Source organism: Aethina tumida, chromosome 1 (genome assembly GCF_024364675.1).
Source record: "Aethina tumida isolate Nest 87 chromosome 1, icAetTumi1.1, whole genome shotgun sequence".
Taxonomy (NCBI): domain Eukaryota; kingdom Metazoa; phylum Arthropoda; class Insecta; order Coleoptera; family Nitidulidae; genus Aethina; species Aethina tumida.
The window spans coordinates 15,686,882-15,714,184 of record NC_065435.1 but is presented as its reverse complement, the minus strand read 5'-3'; the positions used below and the strand labels follow the sequence as shown (position 1 = coordinate 15,714,184).

Here is a 27,303-nt window from a genome sequence, read left to right as displayed (position 1 = left end):
ACCTATTTATCCATTATTACATCCATCCTTTTTTGGCATGGTGTTAAACAACCGATAGAGAAGTCTTACTACTTCCTTGCGCTTATCATAATTAAAATAATAAAAAAGATCTTGTATTTTTGAACTCAAAATAAATTTTACCACAAACATGGAAATTATAATAACAGGCATGCAAGCTATAAGCAATTATTATCCTGAAAATGAACACTTAATACTTTACCAAGAATACATAGATTCACAGCTTTAACATATTGATGAACGAATTTCTGTTGAGTTAGTTATTTAGTTACATTTCAACGACTATTGTAAATGAAAAAAGGATTATATATTTATTTAATAATCAAAATGAATCAATTATTAATTCGTTGATCCAGAAATACTATTAAAATCTTCATTATTTTTCAAAAATGGACAAATTAAAATTAAAATGTTACAATACCTTCCAAGTGGCTGCGTTTCTTCTAAAGTAGCAGAACGTGTTTTGGAACCAATTGTAGATTTCGTTGAGGGTTAACTGCTTGTCTGGGGACTCAATTATTGACTGAAATGGTTTAGTCATATTTATATTAATGTTTTACGAAAATATACCAGAGTTACAATCATTTTTGTGTACATACTGGTATATTTTTTTACTATACTCCATTCAAACAACGTACGGAATAACATAAACAAATTTAGTTGCGTGATCTTAAGTAATGGACGTTTCTTATTGGTCAGTTGGGAAAGGTTGCCTCATGTTGATACTTATTTCGTACTTAAATATTACACGGCTAGCATTGAGGCATAAATAATAAATAAAGTATTGTGCCATTTTAATACTAAATTATTGAATTCAAAAGAATATATCTGTTTAAAAATATTTTTTGAATATATTTATTTTAAGATACGGTCCTGTCCATTATGCGCATGACCTTGTTTACCTCACTCCGTACCTGTGAATACAATAACCTAACCTAACCTAACAATTTTAATTAAGTTTTTAGGTTAGCATTCACCCTTACCTGACGTATTAAAGATGCGTAAGTAAAGGGTGGTCGTACGTCGGCATTTTTATAAAATTCCCTATTCCTTTGAATCTCTGAAAAAGATCCTAAATTAATTTAAAATGTGTCGCAATTATTTAACGTTAGTTGTTAGTATGTGGATGCAGAACAGCATTATTTTTACTAAAGAAGAGTTATACCTTGTTGAACATCTAGCCCAGCCCTTTCTAGCATATACGGTAAGCCTGGTAGCATGAAGGAAAAATGTTTTAGCACGTTTGTTAATAAATATATAAAGTTATTGTTAATAGGTTCACAAGTATGACGACATTGGTTATAAAATGAGACCTTAACATAAAAAACTTACCTCCAGCCAAAGAAAGAGCGGACTTGTCGCTCAACCTCCGTCTGATGGGGCCGGCCACGTTTGGAGCAGTGGCGTGCAGCACTGGAGATCTGACGGACGACACCATTGGACCAATGGATACCGGAGGTTGGGGTAAGGTAGCACTGACAGGTAATTTACCTGAAGACACGGCAGAGTCTTTGTGCGGCTCCGGGGAGCCCAACTGTTTAGATAAATGCAAGTGGTGCATCATGGCTTGCAACCTGTCCCTTTCTTTCTGCAGTTGCAGCTCCAACTGAGATACAACCTGCATTTGTACACGAGCCTGGGCAGTTGATCTGTCATCTAATGTGTGCTCTGTGTTTAAATGCCTGCAAGTTGAAATGTGACCGTCACAAATGAGGCGCCAAGGCATGGAAGTGTGTTTTTTAAAGGGATAGTATAATTGATGTTTTTATGGCCAAACAGTGGTTCTGGGTTAAGACAAACAAAAGAGATTAAGGAGTTCTTATTTTAAGTTTGCGATCATAATTCGATAAAATATTGTGAGGCACAAATTTATAGTGTTTGTTTTGGTTAAATTACTTATTGATCGTTTTCGTCTTGCTTATTATACACCAGCCAGTTTTCTTTTGCAGAATTATGGGTTTTGTTCTAATTTATGGGGGCAAACATTGTGTAGATGTCACATTATTTTATAAAAGAAAAACAAATGAATTGGTTATACAATGTCTAAGACATTTTGTAAGTCAAGTATTAATATTAATTACTTAAATAAAATGTGAACATTTGCATGACTCCCTTTTGGGTGGGATATGTATAATTGAAAATGTGTTGACGTCATCATTATGTTCATATTTTATAATTAAATAAATATACATGAATCACTTAAATTGTCAAAAATCCCATTATTCAAATTATACGTTTCAAAAATGTCATACAAAAATATTAAAAGGTGTTGAGCGAAATAAAGCGTTACATTAATTTATGTAAAAGTCAATATTAATTTTGTTTTATATTTTCAATCTGATGAGGTGATTAATATGTAAAAGAAAAGGGGATAAAATAAACCAGCAAATTACAATATTTTGTCTTTTCGTGACAAAAGAACGACGACCTGGGAATAAATTAGACAGGACCTGGCGGTTTAAAAACTCTAATTACGAAATGTTTAATTAATATTCAAGACGTTTGATCACAACGTTGCTGGATTTAAATGTTAATCCCTTGGCGGCCCTTTATTACTTCCTTGCATCAACCAAATTGTGATGTAAGGATTTTTCAATAAAGCTTTCCCTCATCCTGTTTATTATGCAGTGTATACAGTTATTAACGTTCCTCCAGCGCTGGATTATACAGTATAATGACAAAATTGCATAAACATTTTTTTTCAATAAAATTTCAATAAAATAAATGAAAGTGTACTTACTTTATGAACGTTTGCAAGTCGTCGCATCGTGTTTCGCATCCAGGCCACTTACACACACCGTGGCCATACAAATGATGGACACTGTCCGGAGTTGTGGTCCTCTCCTGTTTCGCGTCTTCCGAAGGCGTCTCTTCTCTCTTAGGGATCATCCCCAGTAGCGTGGGAGGACTTTCTAATGACAAACCGATAGCACACATTTTTATTTCCTGTTTACGATATTTTATTCATGGATTCTGAATACATCGAATAGGTAGATTATGAACATGTCGAGTTTTCTTTATGTTCCGCTTTTATGTAGTTTTGTTGAATAAATTTTGAAAAGATATTAGACAACCGAGGTTAGGGTGTGTGTTTTGATGTCTAGAAATATCAATAACACATTTGAACAAGTATGTATATATCGGCATGTGTGTTTTATTGTTATTCCCTTATACTGAATATTGCCAAGTATTCTGACTATTGTTGGCTCATATTTTTGAAGATTTTCGCTGACTTTCTGTTATTACCAGTCATAACATTTGATTCAGTGCTAAGAAAACAGTTGTATTATTATTTGAGCGAGTGGAATAAATTTTTTGCTTAGTTGCACAATTTTATGAAGTCCACAAATTGCATTGTAACAATTTATGAAGTTTGTTTTATTATTTTTCTCGTTTTATGTCCGTATAAATTCAGTTATTTTATTATATATCTGGCGTAAACTTGATCTCGCCCCATTAGATCCACTGATAAATAGTTACAAAATATAACATTTTAATTGCTATTAAAATTTTACTACGTTATTTTTCATGTTTAAACACTATCTAAGAAAATTATCTCAAACTACCCACTATAAAATGTTCCAATGTTACAAATATCCACAGATTAAATAAGCTCAATTTTAAAACTCCTGCACCACCCTGAAAATTATGAATTTACTTGTTCAAATTTGATTTAAGCAGTGTTTAACTGTTTTTATGTCAAAAAATTAAAATACAAAAATCATAATTTGAATGAAAAAGAAGCATTTAATTGTGCATTCAAAAATCACGAGGAAGTATTACCACATAAGCAAATTCCTCAAGATAGTACCATACCATGGTTGTGAAGTTTTTCAAGAGAAACTACACCTCGTAGGAGACGTTCAATGGTGGCAAGAGTCAAATAAGATGAGTACATAACATAGTCCAAATGATTATGATCCTAATCAACTATGATCTAGAAGAACTTTAAACGTTTCTAGATTGAGACAGAACATCAAGGTTGGAGTGGAGGATTTAAATCCTCCCATGACTCCTAAACCTCCAACAGGCTGCAGTTGAGAATATTATTTTGTTGTATTTTACTACTTCTTTTTAAGTTATTATTTTCTACTTGGTAAGTGTTAAAGATGTGAAGAGAATAAATTTTTATTAACTCTAAATTAAATTATGGCCTTAACAAGATAAGTACATACATAGTCCAAATGATTATGAGAAATAGGTTGATAACTGTCAGCAGCCTTCAGAGTCATTATTATTCTACATACCATCATGAAAGCATTAGAAGAAATATTAATCCTAATCAATTATGAACTAGAATAACTTTAAAAGTTATAACTTAGAGACAGAACATCAAGCTTTGAGTGGAGGATTTAAATCCTCCCATGAGTGTTTCAGACCTCCAGTTGGGGATATTAATTTGTTGTATTTGACAACTTCTTTTTAAGTTAATTATTTTTTACATGGTAAATGTTAAAGATGTGAAAAGAAGAAATTTTTATTAACTTTAAATCAAATTATGAGTTGGTACAAGACTTATGATTTGAAACTGAGTGTATTTGCTTACCTGACTTATACTCTGGAAGTGGCTTACTGTTTGTTATGTGTGATTCACTGAGTTCCTTCCACGGACTCATGACGTCTCGATTAAGACCTGCGAATTTAGAATAGAAAATCACTTATTTATTTGTGTAATCGAAAAAGTTTTCATGACGGCTTCACGTGCGCTTAAACCATTGGTTTCGTTATTCGGACTGATGGAAGTTCCAGCTAAAAGGTAGGTAAAACGGGATAGGGATGATGGGAGAGCCCAAGCAAAACTATGTGGGGTTGTGTGATTTTAATTAGTGTCTGTTGTACAAAACGGAATGTTTTCCTTTTAAACCAGGATATACTAGACTTACTTCAGCGTATTAACTAGCAATGGAAGAGGAGCAAATAGTAATTAAGTTCGAAAGTCCCCCGTGTCTTGTCCACGTCACATGTTGTGAAGATGTTGTGATGTCCGTGTTCCGCCACTGTATATCAGATGGGGGCAGTTCGGGTGGTATATGGAATGGGCAAGTGCCAATAGTTTTAACCGCACGTGAAAGTCCGTCTAGCATAGCGGCTGGTCTCTGTGGAAAATTCATTTCGTTGGTGGTGATGACAAAAGAAAACCTTCATCAATACTGGTTAATTAATTATTTCAAGTGGCATTGCCCAATTTAAGGGTTTGAATTCTAAACGAGGGTGGTAAATGGACAGGCGGGAATATAGGAAAATACATACCTAGCTGGAACTCCCATGTCCGTCACGCTGGTCTTCTATCAAATTATTTTCATCGACGCGAGATTCTTTTTATCATCAATTTTAAATTGAGTATCAAATGAATTGGCATGCATTATTTTACTTAATCAATTACTGTTGAAATATGTTACGCTACTAATTAAGCATAAAAGTGACTTATAATTGAATCAATCTTGATTTATTTGTTAATATATTTTCAATTTGTCCCCATTTTTGTGCACATAAACTTTCTGTACCTTGCCCCTGCGACATCATTAACGGCTGTATGCCGATGCCCTGATGGACCACGTATTGGCGTTGAATGAGCTGCAGCTGCTGTATCAATTGCTGTTGTTGCAACGCAAGTTGCTGCAAAGATCCGGAAGCCTTCTTCTTGTCCGCACTTTGTAAGATATGTGTTTGCTGGATGAGATTCAATTGTAATTGCTCTTGAAGTTGCTGCATCGTTTGTTCAATTTGCTTCTTGCCCAATTCTGCCAGCTGATGTTGCTGAAATTCCGTCTTAAATTTTCAATTTGAGCACTTGCCCCAGGCCGACGTTGCTTACCTGATGCTGTTGCTGTTGCAAAATGGAGTGTTGCTTCATGAGTGTCTGTAACTGAGTCGGGTTCAGGACATGCTGCTGCAATATTTGCTGCATGTGATGAAGGTTCGATGCTGGAGTCATCATTTGTGATCCCGGCGTCTGCGACTATAAAAATCAATCATAGGGAGAGCCCCCACTTAATTCGCAATTGGATAAATACCTGTGCGATTGGTGGAATGGTGGCACTAAGATTTTTTTGCGAGTCCGATGAGGGAGGAGGTGAGTGCTCCTGCAGCCTGTGCTCCGATATTGGACTCGTACTACCGTTATTACCTTTGGCATCGCGTTCTTGTTCCCAAGTACGCTCCAGCTCAATTTGCTGTTGGTGCTGTTGCTCCTTCAGCACTTTCTCCAGCGAGGCAGCCTGCTGGAAAAAAAACAGAGTGATACACAAAACGTTCTCGAGGGGTTACACATGATTGAGTTGTAAGATCATAATCAGAAGCGTATCCCTTGTTGATTTAATATTTGACTGCATGGAAATCTAGTCGAACACCTCTACACCTCTCTATTTAGAATGGCCTGCGGCCAGTACGGCGCAGCACACTGACCCTAACTTAAAGCATCGAGAGTAAACATCTTGGAGCTTCATTTCAAACAACCCTCTCCCCCAAATTTCTACATGATAGATCGGCCAGTCGTCTTTATAATATAGTTATCTTATCAAGACAGATGAGGACTGGGGATTATTAATAATTTTAGCTATTTGGTTTAAGGGTTGATAATGCGAAGTTCCGCCAAAGTAAACACCCACCGTATAGATAATTGTGGAAAACGCAGTCACAGCTTATTAAAAATGTACGTTTGAATTTTTGCACACGTTGGATCCGTTTTAAAAGTTAAAATAAAATAAAGTAAATTGTGGCGTGAATTAATTCCGTACTTTGGTTCTTTATTATTTAAATTCCGCCCCCCATGTAAATAGTCCTCTCTCATCGCGGATACACAGATATTTATTCAAGTGTATTTTCTTTGAGAATAATTCGAATAAAGTTTTTTACTTCACCTCGCCGTCGTCGCACCATCTAATTTCATTGTTCTTCCACCGCCCCTCAGGGCCGATGTTTTATGTTTCTTTCGAGGTTTTTTATTTAACTGTACAGCATCATCCGTCTAATAAGACGCAAAACTTTTCCGATGACATTTCCAGTTCGACAACATTCCGGCAAAACACCACAACTTAGACTATATTAAATTTTCCCTCATTCATAAGTCACATCGTTCGCGACGGTTGTCGCTCCCTGAAATATTCGACTAAAACAAACCTAATCATTAGGACTGGGACGAATTATCGGGCTGTTTTGTTTTTTATGTTCCGCTTATTAGATTTATTCGCAGCTGTCTTTTGTTTTATTTCGGGCACGGGGAGGAAGCGGAAGCGTGGAAATTAACAGGTAGTTCCTTGCTTAAATGGCGACGTTATTTAAAAAAAAAAGATGTAATTGAGATAACTAATCGAGATGTTGGGGGACATTTTGTAAATAGACACGGGGGCGTATAAAAAATTGAACGGCATTGATAATCGGCCAACATCTAAATTACATCGTTTAGAAGGAGACGACGCATTAAGTTACCCTACAAGAATAACTTCCGATGTTTATTGTAATTATCTAAATCGAGGAAATTTCTATCGGATGGCGATGGCGATGCCAATAGTTCCAACGTACACCGAAGTCTTTTGAAGGGGATTTGAATTATTTAAAAAGGTCTGAAGGGCAGTGGCATTAAATTGCAACCAATATATTTAAAAAATAAGTTATGGTAAACTATGTAATGTCATGCATAAATTGTGTCAACAACTGAACTGTTAAACCAGTGATAAAATTCACCAATTTTATTGGACCAAATTAATTCAAATTAAAAAAAAAAACAGAATATTAACAGCTGCATTTTCCAGACAGTACTTGGTCGGTTCCTCTATTCTTCTTTAAAAGCATCAGCACGCTCCTCCAAAATTTGAGGCTAATGATTTCGAGTTTAAATTTGTCTTTGAAGATGTGTTCAATTGGATTGCAGTCTGGAGAACGTGGAAGCCACTGCATTCGACTAATTTTATGATTTTGCTACGTCAAATTTAGTCTCAGACAGTCATGTTGAGCATTGTTGTCTATAAGAATGAAATTTGGTCCAAATTTTTGAGCAAATGGATTAATAATTGGCTATCTAAGTGATATAATGTGTATCTAGACTCATCTGTCAACAAAAATTACGTCTTTCTGCTGCAGTCCATAGTGATCATTGGCTCATCACATCTTCTGATTCTAAGACCAGCTCCTTACAACCTTCTTCTGATGGTATCCAGACTTACAGTGATTACATCGTCTGCAGTCTGGATGTAGATGTCTTCTAGCAGAAGTAATTAGAAAACAGTTCTTTCTTCTGATCATACATTTGGACCCATTTTGCCACGTTCCAGAATAGCAGCGATTATAGAGACAGTCTTCAAAAGAAAGTCTTAAGGTGCTAAACAATAGATAAATTGGGAATGAACCAAATAAATTGTGTTCAAATCCACAAACTATTTATTGTAAATAAAAATTAAAATGGAATGAATGTTGTTTATTTTTATGTCCGTTAAATATATAAAAGGTAAAATAAATTTAAATACTGACCACCTAGAACTGTAAATATTCAATAAATAATTTACTGGTCAAAATACAACATATTGATAAAATTTTAAGTATATTTCAAGAGTGTTGGCCCATAATCAGCCTTTCCATTTCGTACAAATTATAAACGATACATCGTGAAGGTAATTTCGTCGGTATTATAAAATTAAATTAGCGTTAAAATGGGTGCAGGTTTCACCTAAACCATTGGTATTCAGAACGGAGCGTGTCGAAAAAAAAAACTTAAAAAACTCCTTGCCCCTGATCACATATTTCATATGCAGAGGGCTGTTTTGCTTGCTAGAGTAATATTATTTCCATATTTTTCCCATAATGCGCCACTGTATATGGCTTTTATTTCGTGTCACATGATGGTAATGCATTCTAAGGTCTTATCATTCATTGCGCCTTCTTCACAACTCTTTAAAAAATGAGCGCAAGCCGGTAAATATTTGTTAGGGACTGACTTCCACCGAATTTATGATATTACTTTTTACCGGCCACGCTCGCATTCTGTGCGTCAGCTCTATGTCAAGTGGATATACCCTATATATCAAAAATAATAATAAAAAACCACATTAAATCAATTTTATTTGATTATTATATTACTTCCATCACTTTATGCTCTTATTCTTTACAGAATAACTGAATAATATTAAGTTTGTTATGCGTATTTTAAGCCTCAACATGAATGTGGTGGTTTTAATAATGTAGGTGGATGCGCCGGAATAAACGTTGCTACAATTTAAATGTATTATTTATAAACAGCTGCGGCAAACACGATAAAACATGCAGCAGACAAAGAGATAATCCGTTTTAAGTGGAAAAATAATCTATTTATTATTTAATGAATACCAATGATGATGTGAATCGTCGAAAGAAAAAAACGATTTATTGATATTAATTTACTGACGGTATGAATAAATCCCTTGCTAAAATTTAATTAACGGATTTGTAAATATTAATTGATGCATTTATTAAAACGCAGGGTAATATTTTGAATGCAAATTTCTTATTCGGCCAAGCTAAGCCAAGAAATATTTTTTTAAAATATCGTCAACGTTTTAATTAAAACTGTCTTTTGAATAAACATATTGTGCCGGACCCTCCCCAGCTAATAAATATGCACAACTTTTACAATTCGCAAATTTTGTATCAAATCAAAATTTCCATAATTTTTTTCTTCTTGGCTCAGCATCCGAAGGGGGCGGAAGAGTGAGGGGAGGTTGTACGTACAGAATTGCGTCGACTGATTAAAGATTATTTTTCATTTAGCATGTTTATTTAGTATATAATTAATGCGTGTTTTCAAAACAAATTTGTAAACATTTTTCGTTTTTATTTACACATACATTTATCTGCCTAAAACGTAATGATTTCATTTGAATTTTTACTGTACACGATTTTTAAACTGAACAAACACGCACAACAGCTAAATTATAACATGTATTTTTACACAGTCGTTTCCTTCTTTTTTTTTGAAGAATCAATAATTTTACATGTTTTATACTACTTTATTTATATAATTTTAATACTAAATAACACAGAATTTAACAGATAAACATTATAACATTTAACATTATTGATTTTGTTATAGAAATAATATAAAAATATTTTATTTCATATCTAAAAAATCTTAACATTGTCCATTAAATAAATTTGTTAATTTTACGAAAAATTATGTAGAATTTGAAGTATTTATATTTTAACTAAGTATGTACTTACTAGAAATTCTTATATAATTTTTTATAAGAATAATATGTATAAAATATTTCAGAATTACCTACTCAAATAATTTATTAATTTTACCAAAAAATATAAGAATATTTTATTTCACACCTAAAGTCTTAACATTGTCCATTAAATAAATTTGTTAATTTTAAGAAAAAATAAGTATATTTGAAGTTTTTTTATTTTAACTAGTTACTATACTTATAAAAAATTGTATAAGAATTTCTATACTTATAAAAAATTGTATAAGAATTTCTATAAGTATAGTACTTAGTTGAAATAAAAATACTTCAAAATTTACTTATTTTTTCTTAAAATTAACAAATTTATTTAATAAACTTTTTTTAAGACTTTAGGTGTAAAAAAATATTCTTATATTATTTCTATAACCAAATCAATAAGAATTTTAATGTAATACATTGTTATAATAAAAATACTTTAATTATTATATATTTTTTGGTAAATTAATATATTATTTGAGTAGATAGTTCTGAAATATTTTAGAAATAGGGACATAATATATATATATATATATATATATATATATATATATATATATATATATATATATATATATATATATTATACATATTATTCTTATAAAAAATTGTATAAGAATTTCTATAAGAATAATATGTATAAAATATATTATTTCTCTATTTCTAAAATATTTTAGAACTATCTTCTCAAATAATTTATTAATTTTAATAAAAAAATATATAATATTTAAAGTATTTTTATTATAACTATGTATTACATTAAAATTCTTATTGATTTGGTTATAGAAATAATATAAGAATATTTTATTTCACTTATAAAAAATCTTAACATTGTCCATTAAATAAATTTGTTAATTTTAAGAAAAAATATGTAAAATTTGAAGTATTTTTATTTTAACTAAGTACTAAACTTATACAATTTTGTATAAGAATAATATATATAAAATATATTATTTCTTCATTCCTAAAGTATCCCAAAACTGTTTACTCAAATAATTTATTAATTTTCCCAAAAAATATATAATAATTAAAGTATTTTTATTAATTTATAATTATGAAATACATTAAAATTCTTATAGATTTTGTTACAGAAATAATATAAGAATATTTTATTTCACTTATAAAAAATCTTAACATTGTTTATTAAATAAATTTGTTGATTGTACGAAAAAATATGTACAATTTGAAGTACTTTATTTTAACTAAGTACTAAATTTATAAAAATTCTTAAACAAAATTTTTCATAAGAATAATATGCATAAAAATATATTATTTCTCCATTTCTAAAATATTCGAAAACTATTTACTAAAATAATTTATTAATTTTATCAAAAATAAGTAATAATAAAAGTATTTTTATCATATATTATAGTATACATAATTTTGTCGCATATAAAAAATTTTAACATTGTCCATTAAATTCCACAAATTGTCCACAAATTTGTTAATTTTAGTAAAAAATATGAATTACATTGAATTTGAAGTATTTTTATTTTAACTTACAATTTTTATACAATTTTTTATTAGAATAATTAATATGCATATTAAAATTAATAATAATAATTATATATTATATATTAGTACTTTTTCTAACTTCAATGCATTGCCACGACCAAAATATAAGGGTATAGTTAAAAAATATTAACATCGCTCTTATTTACGATTGTAAATATAATTAATTCAGTCCCTCTTGTAAATTGCACAGCATAAATCCCTTCGTCAAAATAAAAATCGAACACATATTAATTTTCTACGCTAGTCACAAATATTACCAATAATTTTCTAGCAAAACAATGCTCCGTATTGTCTATGAATTTAGTGTGGCACAACAGTTTGGTAATAAAGCAAAGCTCCCCCTTCTCAGAATTAAATTACAAACAGAAAGGCCTCGAGCTTTCTGTTTTCCGCGTATTAATGATTCAAAATCAATTAGCGGTATACTGAATTATATAAACTTAATCTTGTTTCAAAAAGAAAAAAATCCGATGTATTGCTGCCAAATTATAAACCCCGTCGTTAATAATTAATACGCAGTCTCAAAACCCGCGCGTTTTCAAAAATTAAATTGCTTTCTTAGTCCTCTCGCGTTCCTTAATTTATTTGTTCTGGGATATTGAAATAAAGCCCAACCATCCGGGCCTCCGAAAACACCTCCACCACACACCGCTTATCGATCAGATATTAATAAATGGTCGACGAGCGGGGTGTTTCACCCCACGTTTGTGTTTATTTCCCAAAAAGAAAAAAAAAAACGAAACTAGTGTACATTGTGGAGACATTAGAACCGGTCCATTGGTCCAAAGACTTATGCCTCCCTTGTTCTTAATGCGGCCGTTTGCAGCCCCCGAACGGTTCAGAAATCAATCACATTTATTGAATGCACGAATTGCCGTCTCTTTACAGCCAAAACATGCAGCCGCCTTCAAATGTCACGGTTATGCTCACTCCATGAATGCAAATTTAAATTTAACTACACGAGCACATGTCGTCTCGTCGTAGTCGTTGTCGTCTTCGGGGTACGAGGATGTGGGGAAACAATCGCGGATAAATAAACAACGCGGCTTTTATTTTATTTTCCTTCCGTTTACGTGCATTTATTCCACACAAAAATGGATCATATCGTTTCAAATTGATTACATATATTAACAATTTAATGACTTTTAAATATCTAAGTTCATTTTGTTAAAAAATCCTTGATTATTTTTATTATAACTAAATTAAATTATTCTCAAATATATTCAAGTTCTTTCATTAAAATACAAGGTTATATTTATAAGAGGATATATATATATATATATATATATATATATATAGGTATAAGAATTTATTTTTTATTTCAAAATATGCCAAAATTACCCATTAAAACAATTTGTTGGTGTATTAAATATAAGTACTTTTAATATAACTAAGTACTACATTAAAAAAATTCTTATACAATTTTTTATAAGTCTAATATGTATAAGAATTTAATTTTTATTCCAAAATATGCAAAAATTATATATTAAAACAATTCTTTAGTTTATTAAATTCAAGTATTTTTATTATTACTAAGTACTACATTAAAAAAATTCTTATACAATTTTTTATAAAGGCTAATATGTATAAGAATTTATTTTTTAATCCAAAATGTGCCAAAATTATCCATTAAAACAATTCGTTGGTTTATTAAATATAAGTACTTTTATTATAACTAAGTACTACATTAAAAAAAATCTTATACAATTTTTTATAAGTCTAATATGTATAAGAATTTATTTTTTATTCCAAAATATGCAAAAATTATATATTAAAACAATTCTTTAATTTATTAAATTCAAGTACTACATTAAAAAATGCTTATACAATTTTTTATAAGGCTAATATGTATAAGAATTTATTTTTAATTCCAAAATGTGCCAAAATTATCCATTAAAACAATTCGTTGGTTTATTAAATATAAGTACTTTTATTATAACTAAGTATTACATTAAAAAAATCTTATACAATTTTTTATAAGTCTAATATGAATAAGAATTTATTTTTTATTCCAAAATATGCCAAAATTATCCATTAAAACAATTTGTTGGTGTATTAAATGTAAGTACTTTTAATATAACTAAGTACTACATTAAAAAAATTCTTATACAATTTTTTATAAGTCTAATATGTATAAGAATTTATTTTTTATTCCAAAATATGCAAAAATTATATATTAAAACAATTCTTTAATTTATTAAATTCAAGTATTTTTATTATTACTAAGTACTACATTAAAAAAATTCGTATACAATTTTTTATAAGGCTTATATGTATAAGAATTTAATTTTTGTTCCAAAATATACTAAAATTATCCATTAAAACAATTCGTTGGTTTATTAAATTCAAGTATTTTTATTATAACTAAGTACTACATTAAATAAATTCTTATACAATTTTTTATAAAGCTAATTAATATGTATAAGCATTTATTTTTTATTCCAAAATATTATTTTATATTATTAGTTATAATAAAAATACTTTAATTATATTTTTTTTAGGGAAAAATTAATAAATTATTTGAATAGATAGTTTTAGGATATTTTACGAATGAAGAAATAACATATGTTATACATATTATTCTTAAAATAATTGGGTACGAATTTTTATAATACTTCAAATTTTACATATTTTTTACTAAAATTGACAATTTAATTTAATGCACAATGTTAAAATTTTTTTGGGTGTGACAAAATAAAATATTCTTCTATTATTTCTATAAAAAATCTATAAGAATTTTATTTTAATGTGGTACTTTATTTTGGTAAAATGAATAAATTATTTGAATAGATAATTCTGGGATATTTTAGGAATAAAGAAATAATATAATTCTCTTATTATTATACATTCTTCACATATTTTGTATAAAAATTTTATTAATGTTAGTGTTTTAAGTAAAATCAACTAATTATTTTAATTGATATTGTTTTAGTAGAAAATTGTCGGCAATAATGGTGTCTATCATAGAGAATGAATATGCGTCCGTAATTTTTTTGCGAGAGGGATTTACGTCGTGCAATTCGTGGGGAGCGGATCTCGAATACAATTAATAAAAGGGGTTTGCAATAGTAAATAGATGGGACGAAATGTGGAGTCATTCACCCTGTTAGGAAAAGGAAGCGGTGCGAGGGTGGCGGGTGCGTAGGTGGAGGGAGGTGGGGCATAAAAAGATGTCCGTATATCCATTTTGATATTGGTGCAATAAAACATACTTAGCGCTTATATATATATATATATATATATATATATATATATATATTCGCTGACAAATGTAGAGTTTTAAAGGAGGCCGGGGGAAGAGTAATAATTTAGGAACGGGGCAGTCCATTCTCAATAACGCCATGACTGCTCAATTTCACACTTTACGAGGCCGGTGGTGTACTTAACAGTGGCTCTAATTTATGAGCGTCCGGCAGTCGGGCCAGTTCGGCAGTCCCGCAGCAAAACTGTCGATGTGCCATATGCTGGCTTGGGCCTGCCACCGACAGCAATCATTTGTAACTCCTCAGATTCATTCTCGCCGCTCCGAACGAAGCCGTGGGACAACCAGACTGTAACCGGGGGGTGGGCGAGCGGCTGTGACCCCCGGGGGGGTGGGTTGCAGGTTGCGGATTGCTAAACTGCTAAATATTAATAACTCGCGATTACCTTACTCTTACCGAACTCGCCCGATTTATTAATTGAAGTCGTTATCCCAACGTCCACTTTCCACCCCTGTGCACCGACCGGACGACGGACGACGGACCACGGACCACGGAGAATGAAGGGATCGTCGAATTTATTACAACCGAACAACGTCGAACAATTAACGCCAATGGCTATTTACTAATTCCTCTTTTCCTACTCATTTAAAAAAACCTTACACGTTCCGATTTAATACCGGTTTTCATTATTAAATTCACGCAAAATCTCATAATACTCTCACTAAATAAATAAAACAGAAAATCCAAGATACAACATTGTGTGTTAAATGTAAGTGAATAATATTGCCGCCACACCGACTCACCCCCCACATCCCGGTCTCTTTTACCCGTTCCATTCCGCACTTTTTATTTCTATTTACACAAAAATCGTTTTTATTTATAAACGCAATTACTGAAAATCTCATAACAGATTTGCTAAACAAACAGAGTACGTTCGCGATGAATTGTGTTAATTCGACGGACCCCGAAAGCCCGACCGGACCTCAGACATCCTCCCCTTTTTATTTATATTAATATTAAATTCGTTGGGTTCGTCGTTAACTACATTTTATTTGTTACGTTCATTACACATAAAACAACTACATAGTTTAATAAATTTTAATAAATGTTATACAGTGTCATAATTCTAAATATTTATAAATATTATTTAAAAAAACACTTCATTATTATTTATTTGTATATAAAAGTGTACAGCAATTTTTTCAATGCTGAAATTTTGGGACTATTATGAAATTACAAAATAATATATTCTTTTAAAATTTGTGTAAGTATTTTTATTTAATATTAATAAATTATTTTAATGAACAGTTTACGTAGTTATAATTATAAATATAATATAAATTTTAGTAATGTTAAACAATTATTTTTATGAACAATTTAATTTTTTTAGAAATAAAGAAATAAAATAATATATTATTTTTACAAAAAATGGTATACTTGTAACGCAATGTAATTATAATGAGAATACTTCAATTGTTTGCAACTAAAATCAACCAATTATTTTGTTATTAATTTTGGGATATGTATAATTATGTACTTTTTTGGTACCTAATTGGTAAACAATTTTTCAAGTTTTACATATTTTTTAAAAATTAATTAATTAATTTTATTAAACAATACATATTGTTTTAAAGTGAGGCAAAAATTTAAATTACAATATAAAATAAACAATAGATTCAAAAAGTAAATTAAAAAATTATGAACCATTAATTAATAAAATTTATCCATGTTATTCAATAAACAGAGGCGAATGCGTCAGAAAATTACTGAAAACAATAAATACTTTTATTTTAAAGTTTATCAAATCATAATTAATTATTGTGGAAATTAACATTTTTTTATCAACCACAATTTTTTATCAATATTATATGGTCGCAACACACGAATTATAATCACAATTCAAATAATTAAATCAAACATTGGCACCGGAATTATCAAAAACAGATAGAAATATTTCGATTTCAAGTTTAACATTTTAAACAAAATAAACATACAATAAAAACTCGCAGTTTTAATCTGATTTTAATAATAATTGGAATTTTAATGTATTTTTTTTATCAAATTTTATTTAAAAGAAACATTTTTACTGGCTTGAAAAACAACAAGCGTAAATTCCGATTGTTTTTCTTTAAGTAATTTTACTTTCTTTCTTCGTACTTCGTATTTTTTGCAGTGGCGAATGCTCCGTCGGCTTTTTTGTGCTGTTAATTTTGTTTTACTCATTATTATCCTTAATTTTAAAAATACAATAATTTAAAAACATGCGGTATAATAAAAAATGAATTAGTTGAATTAATTAAAAATATGAAATAAATTAAATATTTCCAGTTAATTATTTAAAAAATGTAGACATTTTATATTTTAATTTTGTTTTATTTTATTTAAATAGTGAAAACTGCCTATTTTATGTTGAAAATTCGGAAAACGCTTAATATTGCATATGTATTCAAAATATATTTAAATCATTTATAAGTAAATTAATTTATTAGAAATAGTTAAAAAAGACGTTATTACAATTTTTTAGTATCAATTTAAAATTTTTAGAAGAGATAATAGTTGTAAAATATGTTTTTCAATTCTTTACGTGAAAAGAATATTTTCTTTTTCAAAATATAAAATATTATTCAATAAAATATAACATTATTCAATAGTAAGTTAATATTAATTAATATATTAGTTTTATCTATAATATTTTGTGTTTAATGTGTGGATTAATAATTAAATGTTTATTAGAATGAATCTGTACTAGAATTACGTAAATACAAATTCATATAAATTTTTAATTTTAAAAATAATTAGAAATTTATTTAATATTGTTTACGTATTTACAAAATATATTTAAATTATTTATAAGTAAATTAATTTATTAGTTTTATAGTTGAAACAAGACGCTTTCACTATTTATTAGTATTAATTTTATATTTTTGGAAGAGATAATATTCGTAAAATACGTTTTTCAATTCTTTACCTGAAAAATATCTTCTTTTACAAAATATAAAATATAACATTATTCAATAGTAAGTTAATATTAATTAATATATTAATTTTATTCATAATATTTTGTGTTTAATGTGAGGATTAATAATTAAATGTTTATTAGAATGAATCTGTACTAGAAATACCTTCATATAATTTTTTAATTTTAAAAGTAACTAGAAATTTATTTAATACTGTTTACGAATTCACAAAATATATTGAAATTATTTATAAGTAAATTAATTTATTAGAAATAGTTGAAATAAGACATTTTTATTATTTATTAGTGTTAATTGTATATTTTAGAACAGATAATGTTTGTAAAATACGTTTTTCAATTCTTCACGTGAAAAAAATATTTTCTTCTACAAAATATAAAATATTATTCAACAAAAAACAATTACAAATCAATAGTAAGTTAATATTAATTAATATATTAGTTTTATTCACAATATTTTGTATTTATTGTGTGAATTTTAATTAGAATGAATCTGTACTAGAAATTTCAAAAGTAACTAGAAAATTATTTAATATTGTTTACGTATTCACAAAATATTTTTAAATTATTTATAAGTAAATTAATTTATTAGAAATAGTTGAAACAAGACGTTTTTACTATTTATTGGTGTTAATTTTATATTTTTAGAAGAGAAGAATATTTATAAAATACGTTTTTCAATTCTTTACGTGAAAAAAATATTTTATTTTACAAAATATAAAATATTATTCATTAAATTATAACATTATTCAATAGTAATGTAATATCAATTAATATATAGTTTTATCTAAAATATTTTGTTTATTGTGTGGATTAATAATTAAATTTTGATTAGAATGAATCTGTACTAGAAACACGTAAATACACATTCATATAAAATTTTAATTTTAAAAGTAATTAGAAATTTATTTAATATTGTTTACATATTCACAAAATATATTTAAATTATTTATAAGAAAATTAATTTATTATAACTAGTTGAAATAAAACATTTTTAGTATTTATTAATATTAATTTTATATTTTTAGAAGAGATAATATTTGTAAAATACGTTTTTCAATTTTTTACGTAAAAAAATATTTTCTTTTAGAAAATATGAAATATTCAGCAAAATACAATATTATTCAATAATAAGTTTATTAGAAATAATATTACAACTTATTAGTATCAATTTAAAATTTTTTGAAGAGATAATAGTTATATTTTTTATATTTTCTTTTACACAATATAAAATATTATTCATTAAAATATAATATTATTCAATAGTAATTTAATATTAATTAATACTTTAGTTTTATCCACAATATTTTGTGTTTATTGTGTGGATTAATAATTAGATTTTGATTAGAATGAATCTGTACTAGAATTACGTAAATAAACATTAATTTAATTTTTTTTAAGTCATTAGAAATTTATTAAATATTATTTACGTATTCACAAAGTATATTTAAATCATATATAAGTAAATTAATTTATCAGAAATAGTTAAAACAAGATGTTTTTACTAATTATTATTATTAATTTTTATATTTTTAGAAGAGATAATATTTGTAAAATATGTTTGTTAATTTTTTAAGTAAGAAAAATATTTTCTTTCGCAAAACATAAAATATTATTCATTAAAATTAAACGTTGTTAAATTTCATTTAAAATATTGGTTTTGTCCATGATATTTTGTGATTATTATTAATTTATTAATTTTTTAATTTAATTCTCATTATAAAAAATCAGTAACTAAAATTAGTTATCCTATTGCAATTTAAACATATTTTGTAATTCTCAGATAAGAAAAACACCTGCAATTGTATTTATTTTAACGTCGAAGAACTCGCAGCATTTGAATCTGATAATTGGCGGATGCGCCGGAACAAAACCGGAGTAAACCCAGAAAATTTTTGTCCGCATATTTCGACGCTACGCGACGCATTCCGCCGTGATTACGCGCCCCAGACTTCATCGAAAAAAAAAAACAAAAACAAAATAACCCAACACAACATACTTTACACACAAAATTAAACGAAAAAAAAAGGAAAAAATTAATCCACCGACGTCGAAAGAGTGTCGGCGTGTTACGCGTCGGGAACGTCGGCCGCCGAGAGTATCGGGACGCATACCGACGCCCGGTTGAGCGGGAAATTGGGCCAATGTTTATATGTTGTTTTGATGCTGTATATATATATAGAGAGCGAGTATACAACCGTGTACAAAGTTTCGGTGAGGGTTGGTCGTGAATTCAGTTGAGCGTCGGATGCCAGCGTGTCAGCGTCGCTTGCCGTCGTTCATCCCTCCCGTTTATGCGTCCGCTATTTGCGATGTTTTCCACCACACTTCTTGTTTACGTTTATGCCATTTTATTTCTGTTGGATTTTGTTTGTTGTTGTTTTAAGGTAACTAAGTTGTGTGTTATTTATTAAAGGCATGATTGTTAAATTATAGAAAATAAAAATAAACAACTCAAGTTTCCTGAAATTTAAGCTTTAAAATATTATTTAGCAACAAATATAATGCTTTAAATTGTTGAACGAACCACAATATAACAAGAGGAAATATTCCTAAGTCGTCATTTAGCTGAGTTAAAATGTGTACAATTTTCTGATCACGTTTAAACCGTTATCAAACACTAAATAAAACAAATAAATGCCCAAATGTCCGGTGTTAAATTTCGCTGAACGTTTTTAAGTCGGCCGAAGGCCGAAGTGGACTTGAAACTAAAATAATTTGTACAACGAAATTTCATTATAATATATTTTAAATATATTATTGAAATAATTGAATAATAAATAAAATATAAGCTTTAATTTTTGGTATAATTAGTGTGATCACATTTATTTTAAAATAATAAAATATGATTGAATATTATTATTTATTTATATATATGTAGGTAGCATAAAACAATCTAGTAGTATTTTTATTTTTAAATATTTCATTAGCAAGCTGTATGTTATTTATTCATGCAATATTAATATACATTGGAATATAAATAAACAGTTAAATTAGTTTTGTTTTGTTATTGTGAAATTGTAAATATTTTTCAAATAAGGACTCGCACAATGTTGTTGAAGGTGGAACAAAATAATTTTGCGTCTTCAAACACCATCACCGGATAAATATTTGAGGTGCAGACTTAGTTTCCGACCAAGTGTCGGTTTAATAAAAAAATGTGTAAAATGTGTAAAATGTGTAAAATGTTTAAAAATAAAAATCGAGTAAATAAATAGATAAATATTGGTAATAAGTAAAGTTACCTGGGCAAAGGATGCCAGCATTCGAGTTTCACAGTACTTCATGGGTGCAAGTAAACACAGCACACACAAGCACAACACCTAAACACAACTAAACACATAAACGGTAACAGCGTCTATTAATTATTTCTTTTTCGCTAGAAAGAACAAGAGTTAGTTGTGTTGTTGCGCAAAAAGGGTCGTTGAAGTCGCCGAGATGCCAGGACGAACCGTAGGCGGGACTCTGCGCCTTGAATGCGCCGTTGCAGTTTGTGTTGTTTGTATGTGTGTATGTCTATAGCGGCGGCGGCGGCGGTGGCGGCGGCGGTGGTGGCGGCGGCGTCAGCAGCGGCAGCGGCGGAACAGGCGAAAGCACAGGCACCGGTGCCCGACACGCAGACCATCTCCGCGCAACACCTACACCTCCGGCGCGACCACCTCCACACACACACCGCCACCTCCTTCGCTTCGCGGGCCCAGGACCCGAAAAGATATGCCCCCGTTACTTTCCTCCTGTTACTTCCTCGACGGCCGCCGCTCGCGATCCACGCTATTGTCCTTCCGGCATCCGTCAACGGTTCGCTGGTCGCTTTTTTTTACTTTGAACGAACAGGTACACACTCTCACACTTTTCTAACGTAGGTTACTTTGCTGATTTAGATTTGTTTTACTCTCGTTACGGCTTACTTGGTTGTGACGAATTCTAGTAAATTTTCAGGGAATTTCTCCTTAATTTACAAACAAATTTCAGGAATCAAAATATTAAATGAATTTTATTTAAGTGATTCATATTTATTTTTCCTTATTTATACTTGAATTTCAAACAGAAATATACTTCTAAAAGTGAATCAACGTTTTCCTGTTTGCCATTTTACTCATTTAACAAAAAGAAACTAAATTTAACATTTATGATCATTTTGGATAAAATATACGTATTTCGATAAATTTAAAAATTTTAGCAAATAAATAAATGTGATTCAAATTTATTCCTCCTATTTAAAAATATTCAATTTCTGATAGAAATATTGTCTCTAAAACTGAATCAATGTTTTCCTGTTTGCTATTTTACTCATTTAACAAGAAGAAACTAAATTTAACTAACTCAACAATGAAAAAAAAAAAAATATTTTTAATTGATTTATTTATTTATATATTTTAATACTAATTATTCTGAATAGTTCCATTTATGTTTGTCAGTCAACATTTATGATTATTTTGGTTAAAATATACGTATTTCGATAAATTTTAAAAATTTTAGTATATAAATAAATGTGATTCAAATTTATTCCTCCTATTTAAAAATATACAATTTCCGTCAGGAATATTCATTCTCTCTAAAATAAAATTAATGATTTCCTGTTTGCTATTTTACTAATTAAACAAGAAAAAACTATATTTAACTAATTCAACAATGAAAAAAATATATTCAATTGATTTAATTTATATATTTTAATAATAATTGTTCTGAATAGTATTATTTATGTCAGTCAATATTTATGACTATTTTGGTTAAAATATACGTACTTCCATAAATTTTAAAAATTTTGAAAAAGAAATAAATGTGATTCAAATATATTCCTCCTATTTAAAAATGTACAACTTCTTTCAAAAATATTGTTTCTAAAATAGAATCAATGATTTCCTGTTTGCTATTTTACTAATTAAATAAGAAAAAACTATACTTAACTGATTCAACAATGAAAAAAAACTATATTTAATTGATTTAATTTATATATTTTAATACTAATTCTTCTGAATAGTTCCATTTATGTTTGTCAATCAACATTTACTTTGGTTAAAATATACGGATTTCGATAAATTTTAAAATTTTTAGTAAAGAAATAAATGTGATTCTAATTTATTCCTCCTATTTAAAAATATTCAATTTCTGCCATAAATATTCACTCTAAAATTGAATCAATGATTTCCTGTTTGCTATTTTACTTATTAAGCAAGAAGAAACTATATTTAACTGATTTAACAATGAAAAAAATATTTTCAATTTATATAATTTATATATTTTAAAACTAATTGTTCTAAATAGTATTATTTTTGTTTGTCAGTCAATATTTGTCATTATTTTGGCTAAAATATACATACTTCGATAAATTTTACTAATTTTAAGAAAGAAATAAATGTGATTCAAATTTATTCCTCCTATTTAAAAATATACAATTTCTGCTATAAATATTCACTCTAAAATTGAATCAATGATTTCCTGTTTGCTATTTTACTTATTAAGCAAGAAGAAACTATATTTAACTAATTTAACAATGAAAAAAATATTTTCAATTGATATAATTTATATATTTTAAAACTAATTGTTCTAAATAGTATCATTTTTGTTTGTCAGTCAATATTTGTCATTATTTTGGCTAAAATATACATACTTCGATAAATTTTACAAATTTTAAGAAAGAAATAAATGTGATTCAAATTTATTCCTCCTATTTAAAAATATACAATTTCTGTCAGAAATATTCTCTCTAAAATAGAATCAATGATTTCCTGTTTGCTATTTTATTAATTAAACAAGAAAAAACTATATTTAACTGATTCAACAATGAAAAAAATATATTTAATTGATTTAATTTACATATTTTAAAACTAATTGTTCTGAATAGTATCATTTATGTTTGTCAGTGAATTTTTTTCATTATTTTGGTTAAAATATACATACTTCGATAAATTTTACAAATTTTAGGAAAGAAATAAACGTGATTCAAATTTATTCCTCCTATTTAAAAGTATACATTTTCTATCAGAAATATTCTCTCTAAAATAGAATCAATGATTTCCTGTTTGCTATTTTACTAATTAAACAAGAAAAAATTATATTTAACTAATTCAACAATGAAAAAAATATATTAATTCCTCCTATTTAAACATATTCAATTTCTAACAGAAATATTCTCTCTAAAATTGATTCAATTATTTCCTGTTTTCTATTTTACTAATTAAACAAGAAAAAAACTAAATTTAACTGATTTAACAATGAAAAAATTATGTTCAGTCGACTTAATTTATATATTTTAATACTAATTGATACTGAATCATTTATGTTTGTCAGTCAACATTTATGATTCTTTTGGTTAAAATATATGTCGTCCTTCAATAAATTTAATTTAAATTAAAAATATTTTGTAAAGAAATGTGTAAGCCTCTTTAGAAATATTCAACTTTTAATACAAATATTATTAATAATAGAATAATAAAAATATTAATTCAATAATAAGAAAAATATATTCAATTGATTTAATTTATATATTTTAATACTAATTTTCTGAATAGTTTCTTTCATCATAGTAAAGAAATAAATATGATTCAAATTTATTTCTTCTATTTAAAAATATTCAATTTCTAACAGAGACATTCTATATTAACGAATTGAACGAATTCAAACAGAAATAGGAAAAAATATGTTTTACTTATAAGTAGAAAATTTTAAAATAATTTTTTTATGCCATTTGTTTGTTTTTCAAAAATATTAAGTCAACATGTACAGATAAATATGAAAAGTGGGTTTATTGGAAAACACTATTTAAAAATTGTTGGCCACAATAAACGAACGCATGTTTAGATATTGGCGAAGGTGCAATTTGCAAAAAACAACTTGGTAAAATTACAACAAACAGCCAACGCAACGCCGAACATTATTGATTGTACAGGTTTGAATAAAAATGTTTGAACGTTTGTAAAGTTTTAAGGGGATTTAGTGGCATCGAAGTGGATTGATGAGAGTTAGTTATTGACATCCCCGGCAGGTATTAATCAGATGAAAATCTGGCGTGATTTTTTGTGCGGTTGGTCGGAATCCGGGGGCCCCGGCGTTAACGGCTAACCCTCTTGTTTTATTGGTTCGCTTTTTCTTTATCTTTTTTTCGCAGCTAAAAGCCCGTGTTATGGTAAGACGTTGGTAATCTTGAGCGGCGCCCGTTGACGGCTTGACGAAGGACGGCAATCAACGTTAACTGCCCACACCGACCGCCGTCCGGCGTATTCGAAATTCGGTGGCCGGTTAGCATTCAGCCGGACATCGTTAGACCGGCCACATCACACTACCGGCACGCGATCTAGCCGAGATATCGTTCACTATTAGGGGGGTGAACGGTGGTGGATGGTGGATGGTGGATGGTGGACGGTGACGGGGACCGGGGACCGAACCTTCTATTCTATTCTCCGGTCTCCGTTCTTTTTATCACTTTGCCATCAGCCCCTATTTACAACGGTCTCGACTGCTTCAAACGTCCATCCACCGTCGATCGCCGACCGAAATCGATAACATGTGATGTGATCTGGTGTGATTTACCATTGTCGATATGGTCGCACGGGAATTTAAATATTGAATAACTGCCCGATTAGGGTTAACGAACTGACAACAAGCAATTTTTTTCCCTTATCCTCCCGTTTTTTCACCGATCGTCTTAATGTTTGTTTATTGTTCGGCGGATTTAATTAAAAGAGGGACCGACGAAGTTGTACAAAGCCTTTTAGGTGGGATGACGAGTTGATACGAACGGAGCGGGGGTGGTGCGGGTGGTGGCACGAGGAAGGCGGCAATATGTTGATGTAGAAGTGGTAGGAAAAGTATAATGGGTATTTTCCGTATCTCCTCTTCCGGTCACTGTTTCTTATTATTTTGGTTAAACATTCGTCATTCCTCATTGCTCTCGCTAGCGCCCGCCGTGCCCATCGCGCCCGCTTCACGAATACTAAATAAACATAAGTTTTAATTGAAGAATCTCGTTGTATCTCGAAGCGATGTGGACGGCATCCGCCCGCTCCCCAGAGATATTATTAGATAGCTACAAGCTGATGCAAATACAGATTATAAAGATCGGCCAGATGAAAAATGAGATACAGCATTCGCATTGTCTTATGTTATGACAATGGCGGTTCCCAACGCGACCGAGTCCAAATATTTGTCTTCCACCATAATGCTGCTACCGTTTCTGTGCGCCACAGCTCCGCAGCTCCACGGCTCCACGGTTCCACGGCTCACGGCTCGTCGTGCATATTTATCATAACTACTGTTTATATACCTTTACCCTCATATGCCACCGCTCGCCTTGCCTTGCCATACTTCGCCACCGCCACCGCCACCGCCACACCACCACCACCGCCGCCGCCGCCGATGCGATGTTCAATCGCAACACACCGTTCTGTACATGCTACACCCGCTTCTTTTCCCCCATTCCCGCTCCCTCTTTATTTTCCATAATATTCCCAATTCTCGTTACGTATGCACTTGTAAGCACCAAACCGCGTGCATATATTATTAAAAGTTTACACCCACCCCTGCCCGCCACTATGTAAAATCTAACAAATTATTTTACCCTTTCGCCAAAACTTTGTTTATTTTTTTTTCCTGCACTTTTTAATACATTATTAAAATATGTTAATTTTTTATAGAATAGTTTCAAATTTACATCTGTCGTAGAAAGTTTGTCTTTAACACCATTTAACACCCCCCTAATGTTTCATCTGCCTATGAGGTTAACTGTAACATTTTTTATAGTTAAAATTATGAAAAATCAATTGGGACGTTTTGTATCAAAAGAAAAAGTCATTGAATTTCGAATCCTCCAAAATGAAAATACACAAAATTTCATAAAAAATTTAACCTAACCTAAGCTAAACGATTTACCCCATTTTTTACCATAAAAACTGTAGGGTGATACATAAAACTTTTATGAAATGCATAGAGCTTTTCATTGCGTATCTTTTGAGCCATTATTCATTAAAATCGAGTAATAAATAAAAAAGTTAAAAGTTTAAGAGGCTCTCCATCTTAAATAGGACACACTGTATACTTATTAAAATGCCTTCGAATATATAAATACAACGTGATTATTTTTATACGTTTTAAAATTGTAAAAATTTAGCTTAGAAATTTCCACAATATTTTTATTTAATTTTAATATATAGTGAGGTCGTAAAAATCCCTTGGCACATGATAATTTTTGAATGAAACAAATTATCAACCTCCTCGAATACAAAATATGTGAAATACTATCTTTTGAACCGATACTCATTAGAATTGAGTAATAAATAAGAAAGATAAAGGTTTCTCCATTTTAAATAGTCCATACTGTATACGTAAGAAAATGCCCTCAAATATAGAAATAAAATGTAATTATTTTTGTACATCTTTCAAAAATTTTTATAAATCTAAAGCT

At 29.3% G+C, this 27,303-nt stretch overlaps 1 protein-coding gene across 10 annotated transcripts in view; it reads right to left on the bottom strand.

Annotated features, from left to right (window-relative positions):
* LOC109602340 (forkhead box protein P1) overlaps nucleotides 1-27,303 on the bottom strand; it is a 170,105-nt gene that overhangs the window by 4,327 nt on the left and 138,475 nt on the right. For 4 of the 10 annotated variants that reach the window (XM_049969582.1, XM_049969589.1, XM_020018730.2 and 1 more), the window contains exons 4-12: nucleotides 6,033-6,239; nucleotides 5,834-5,977; nucleotides 5,523-5,787; nucleotides 4,565-4,651; nucleotides 2,759-2,930; nucleotides 1,351-1,700; nucleotides 1,184-1,228; nucleotides 1,002-1,078; nucleotides 440-541 (exon numbers count right to left, since the gene is read on the bottom strand). In XM_049969582.1, coding sequence (XP_049825539.1) covers nucleotides 440-541; nucleotides 1,002-1,078; nucleotides 1,184-1,228; nucleotides 1,351-1,700; nucleotides 2,759-2,930; nucleotides 4,565-4,651; nucleotides 5,523-5,787; nucleotides 5,834-5,977; nucleotides 6,033-6,239 — 1,449 coding nt within the window. Of the gene's footprint in view, nucleotides 1-439; nucleotides 542-1,001; nucleotides 1,091-1,183; nucleotides 1,229-1,350; nucleotides 1,701-2,758; nucleotides 2,931-4,564; nucleotides 4,652-5,522; nucleotides 5,788-5,833; nucleotides 5,978-6,032; nucleotides 6,240-21,148; nucleotides 21,221-27,303 lie in introns of those variants that run through there. The other 6 variants (XM_020019327.2, XM_049969592.1, XM_049969587.1 and 3 more) reach the window with 6 other exon arrangements.